The sequence below is a fragment of the Erpetoichthys calabaricus genome, chromosome 15 (genome assembly GCF_900747795.2).
Source record: "Erpetoichthys calabaricus chromosome 15, fErpCal1.3, whole genome shotgun sequence".
In the NCBI taxonomy this organism is placed as follows: domain Eukaryota; kingdom Metazoa; phylum Chordata; class Cladistia; order Polypteriformes; family Polypteridae; genus Erpetoichthys; species Erpetoichthys calabaricus.
Window position 1 is genome coordinate 7,472,362 of NC_041408.2, and position 6,000 is coordinate 7,478,361.

At 40.5% G+C, this 6,000-nt stretch overlaps 1 protein-coding gene across 5 annotated transcripts in view; it reads right to left on the reverse strand.

Annotated features, from left to right (window-relative positions):
- Nucleotides 1-6,000, reverse strand: part of ezrb (ezrin b) — a 197,985-nt gene that overhangs the window by 121,668 nt on the left and 70,317 nt on the right. For 3 of the 5 annotated variants that reach the window (XM_028820902.2, XM_028820903.2, XM_051919295.1), the window contains one exon: nt 4,918-5,064. The exons of the other annotated variants lie outside the window; for them this stretch is intronic. In XM_028820902.2, the coding sequence (XP_028676735.1) occupies nt 4,918-5,064 (147 nt within the window). The remainder of the gene's footprint in view (nt 1-4,917; nt 5,065-6,000) is intronic. 5 annotated transcript variants of the gene reach the window in all.

Below are 6,000 nucleotides of genomic sequence, written 5' to 3' on the forward strand. Positions count from 1 at the left end.
AACATATATTAATATATATTAATATATAATATATATATTAATATGTGTATGTATGTATGTACACTTTTAGTACACTTTTAACATAATAAGCGTGGTTTTTAAAAAGTATTTTATATATATTATTTTTAGTTTAATCTAATTACGCTGCAAAAACCAGAACCAGTGCAGTGTAGAAGTGTTACGTGGGGATGTTTTCTGCGCAGAGCAAGAATGCATTCGGATTCATAACGAAATGAAATTATAAATTGTAACTTAGTTGTTTCTCTTCCTAGAAATTCTTATCTGTGTGGTGTTTAGGTTTATTTTTGTGACTGCCTCATAAATTTTATCTGCTGCGTCTGATGCCGTCACAGAAGGACAGTCTGAAAATTTATTTTGGAAGTATTTGTGGATAAAAATCAGAGAATTTCACTTTTGTCACTCATGAGTGATTTTTTCCAAACCCTGCTGCTTACACACAAATTGTACTGAGCCTTTGGGCCATAAATGCCGCCCCCCCAAAAATGTGCCGCCTGGGGTGGACCGCCCCTGCCTAGCTGCGCCATTGCATATTTGGCTGTCAGAAGCTGGATGTGCAAGTCGCCCCTTATGATTACAAAGGGATCTCAAGTGTAGAAGTCAAAAATGTCTAATGTTGATAAAGCAAACGCTCAGCAAATGAATGCTGCTGCAAGAATTATTACAAGAACAAGAAAATACGAACACATAACTCCAGTTCTTAAATCCTTACACTGGCGCCCGGTTAAGTTTAGGGCAGATTTCAAAATCCTCCTTTTAACATATAAAGCCTTAAATGGCCGAGGTCCGGCTTACTTGTCTGAACTTACCATGACTTAAAAACCTGAGCGCACATTAAGATCTCAAGATGCCGGTCTGCTTACGATTCCAAGGATAAATAAAATAACAGTGGGAGGTTGAGCTTTTAGTTACAGGGCCCCTAAACTGTGGACTGGTCTGCCTGCTACTATAAGAGATGCCCCTTTGGTCTCAGCTTTTAAATCTCGACTGAAGACTCAACTTCAGTTTAGCACACCCTGACTAGAGCTGCTGATTAACTGTGTAGATTGCATCTCTGTTGTTAGTCATTAGCACTAAAACATAAGTGACATGATAGTTAGAATTTGTTACTAACCCTCACCTATTCTGTATCTCTTCTCTGTACTCAAATGTGGCACTTGGTGCCCACGGCCCACCTGCCAAGTTGTTTTGCCTGCCTAAGGTAGTCATCTCTGATGGAGGATCACAGGAATCGTGGGGAAGAAGGGTCCTTTCATCGGATTGGCTGGCCCAGCGCTGACTCAGCTGAGGACTAGCCAATAGGGTGAGGCAACTTGATGGCGGAGATCTCCAGGACTTTAAACAAATCCAAATCATATTATGTGATATCATCTACTGTTAAATTCTGCTCCATACTTGTAAGATTTTTATTTGTATACTGTATTGAGGATTTGTTCTGTTCTGTGTATTGTATTGTATTGTCCCCCTTTTTTGACACCCACTGCACGCCCAACCTACAGTACCTGGAAAGGGGTTTCTCTTTTTGAACAGCCTTTTCTAAGGTTTCTTCTATTTTTTTTCCCCCTTTTCTTTTTGGGAGTTTTTCTCTGTCTTCTTAGAGATTCAAGGCTGGGAAGCTGTCAAGAGGCAGGGCCTGTTAAAGCCCATTGCAGCACTTCTTGTGTGATTTTGAGGCTATACAAAAATAAATGGTATTGCATTGTATTTTGAGACTGGGTCCAACATTAGACCTCCGTTGCGCCCCGATTCAGTAACCCCTGCTGGTCAGCCAGGTAGGTTTTTGTCACTTGGTTTACATGACGTGAGTCAGATAACCCAAAAGGTATTTCAAATTACTGCCAAGTTTCTGTTCTCTCCTGCAGGATTTATCCTTGCCGGTTGTGGCTTTGGAAAGCAGGAACGGGTCACCGTAACCTTCATATTGAGTCACTTGTGGAGAGCAAACACCCTGGCTGGGAGTGCCTCGTGTGGAGTCGAGTTCAGACTCGAATACAAACTAGCAGGGATGAACTGATAAGGTGTGGTGAGGCATGTGTGGGACTGTCTTTATTTCAGGGACACTCTTAACACATACAAGAGGTGAAATATGAACACCAGAGAACTGCTATGGAAGATTAAAGGTCTTCTCTTCATGAAAAGTCTGTAATCTGGGCAGCACATTGTTTCTGCTATGGAACATTAAGCTAAGGCTCTTATCAGATTTCACCCGTTCCTTCAGGACAGGCCGAGAGTCCATACTGTCTCCTCTCTCTCTCTCTCTCTCTCTCTCTCTCTCTCTCACACACACACACACACAAACGCAAAAGAAATTTGACAAATAAGTGGTGGCCATCAAGATTGTTTGCTTAGCTGAACCAGTATCTCAGTCAGGTAATTCTTAAAGGTTGTAGTTGAAGCAGAAACCTTCACGTGTCTTAGTAGGTGGTTTCGGACACCCACATCTCAGTATGTAAAGAAGGGCTTACTGGTTTTGGTCCCAACATCGAGTTAATCATCACATAAGTCGACACATCGAATGATAAAGAACAATGCAGGACAGCCCAACTGCAACAGTTCCGATTTCTTAAGGGACATTGCTTATGCTAATTTCCAGTGGCGTCCTCTAGTATGTGAACCATCATTACAGCTGGAGCTACTTTATCTATGCCTTTAAGAATTTTAAAGACTAAACAAACAGTCTCCACTGCAAGGGGCTAAACAGGTCTGATTTACCGGGATGCTCTTGGTTGCTCTCCTCTGCACAGCTTCAAGTGCTGCTATGTCTTTCTTATAAGTGTGGTGATCAGAACTGCACACAGGACTCCAGATGTGGACTCACTAGTGTGTTATCCAGTCTGAGCAGAACGTCCCTCAATTTAAACTCGGCCGTTTTTACGATGTCACCTAACATTTGCCTTTTTAACTCCTTCCATGCATTGCTTAAATGATAAAGACATGGTGTCAACACAAACCGCTAAATCCTTTTTCAGATGTTGCTTCCTGTAGATTAGTGTTTCCCATCTTGTATGTATAATTGACGTTCCTTGGCCTGTGTGTAGCACTTTGCACTTTTCTACATTGAACAACAATTTCCCACGTGTTCACTCAGTTCTGAAACTTGTTCAGGACTTTCTGAATCATTTTTGATGCCTCTCCAGTGTGTGCCATTCCTCCATTGCTAGTATCATCTGTGAATTTCACAAGTTTATGCCACCCTCATTTTAATGGGTGACCAGAAATAAGTAAGCAGACTAACCTGGAACATCCAACAGAAGGTGCATCACATACATTAACACAGCTTTTATGAATCCCATACCAAATGTCATCACAGACATATGCATTGAAATTATCATTCCAACAGATGGCGCATCACAAACATTAACATTGTTTTTATGAATCCCATACCAAATGTCAAACATATGCATTGCAATTGTCATTCCAATAGATAACGTATCACAAGTGTTTGTGATGCGCCATCTGTTAGAATGAAATACGCTATGCATTTTATTACTATATGTATTAAGAGAACATTCCAATAGATGGTGCACTGTAAACATTAATGCCGAGGTCTACATTGATCATATAAATTTCAACTCATCTCACACGGGTAGAACACCTAGGCTACACCTTAACAAAAGGATAAAGTGTGTGTGTGTCCATCATTCCAAAACATGGTGCATCATAAACATTTCTGGTAATAGAATGCAATGTAGGCACCATTCCAACAAATGGCACATCACACACATCAACACTGCTTTTACTAATTCCATACCAAATGACATGTAACAGTGACACATTCATGCATTGAATTTGTCATTCCAACAGATTGCACATCACACACATGAACACTGCTTTTACTATTTCAATACCAAATGGCTTGTAACAGAGACACAGGCATTGCATTTGTCATTCCGACAGATGGCGCATCACAAACATTAACATTATTTTTATGAATCCCATACCAAATGTCAAACATATGCATTGCAATTGTCATTCCAACAGATAATGCATCACAAGTGTTTGTGATGCACCATCTGCTAGAATGATAAATGCTACGCATTTTAATCACAATATGCATTAACAGTACATTCCAATAGATGGTGCCCTGCAAACATTAACGCTGAGGTCTGCATTGATTATATAAAATTTCAAGTCGTCTCACACGGGCAAGAACAGCTAGCATCCACATTAATAATAATAAAAAAAAAAGATAAAGTGTCTGTGTATCCATCATTCCAAAACATGGTGCATCACAAACAATTTTGGTAATAGAATGCAATGTAGGCACCTTTCCAACAGAGGACGCATCACACATATTAACACTGCCTTTACTAATTTGATATCAAATGGCATGTAACAGAGACACAGGCATTGCATTTGTCATTTCAACAGATGGCGCATCACAAACATTAACACTGCTTTTATGAATCTATGCCATATGGCATATAACAGACACATCTTTGTATGGTGAATGGCAAAAGTTGACATTGAGGTTTACATTGATTACTTGGATGGGAAGCAGTTAGTGTATATTATATATATATACTATATATACATATGACAATGATCCCTTTATTGGTGTTTAGTTCAGGACTGACACTTCAGGGCCGACCCTGACCTCTGCTCTATTACCCACCCTTCCTGTTAGTCTTCTCCCTTCTATTATGGTTACATTTTTAGACTCCTTCAGTTACATATTCTGAATTCTTTTGTAAAGCACTTCCTCTTGTAGCCTAGAAATATACTTGCTTACTTAAGAAAATGACCTGGTAATAAACGAGAAATTCAGTATACAATAAATATTGACTGAATGATGGGTTATTTGAAACCTAGGTTGGCATAATGCATTTATAGCAGCTGAGCAAAGCTTTAGGGGGGGAAATCAGTATAAATAATAATAGACAAATAGAGTTTGCTTACCTGTCTTCTTTTTCATAAATATTCAATCCCAGAGCATCGACACCCAAAAAGAGGTCTGTCCCCTTTTTATTTTTAATATCAAAGTAGTTCACTCCATACATTTCCAGATCCTGGGCGATCTTCAGGTATTCCAACATGGCGTCTTCTCTGTACAAAATAGGGAAAAGCTCTTTGTTACAGGATCACAAGGAAGGAACCAGAGTCTCTCCTGGTAGCAGCAGGTGAAACACCGGGAACGAACCATGGAGGAGACCCCATTCCATCAAAAGGCTCATCGAGTCATACTCTGGGACTTTAAATTGGCCTGGTTTGAGCAATGACAGTATGTTTATCTGCTGAGCAGATGTTTTTATGCAAAGTAACAAAAATTGAGTAAACATCAGTCTGGTGGCCAGTATGACAAAAAAAGTGTTACAGAACAAGGTGACAGAATTGATCCTCACAGGTGAAGAGCTCAGAATAAAATGTAAACGCTTCCTTGGCTACACGGCCCTCTCAAAGCCATCATCAAATAGACAGAAATTCAATGAACAGGATGGTCTTTAGACGCATCTTCAACACTTTGAGGGAGTCAGTGGCTTATATGGAGTTGGGAAAGCTCTTACCACAAACTAGGAGTTACACATGAAGAGTTTGGATTGAGATTTGCATCATCATGCACTGCTCATCAGCAGATCTGAGTGGGCGAGAAGAATCGTGGGTCCCTCACAATGATCGCCATGTATATAGGTGCTCAACCACTGACTGCTCTGTAGGCAAGAATTTGAACTTGCTACTGCTGCCAATGAAGTGATCTAGAGAGAGGAGTGACAACTGCCCACTTTAGCTGGTTGAACACCAGAGGTGCTGCTGTATTTGGAATCATCTGGAGCAGTAAGGCGACACACGCCAGTGCTCCTGCCAGCAGAGAGTCACAGTAACGCAGACTTGACAAGACCAAAGCCTGGCCAAGGAGTTAGATGTCAGATACGGTCCGATTTCTTTATCTTGTATAGAGAGAATATGCCAGACCAAGACACAGTTGCAACTTGGTCGGTGAGGGACAGCGGGTCATCAATCACCATCACCAAGGTTATATACAGA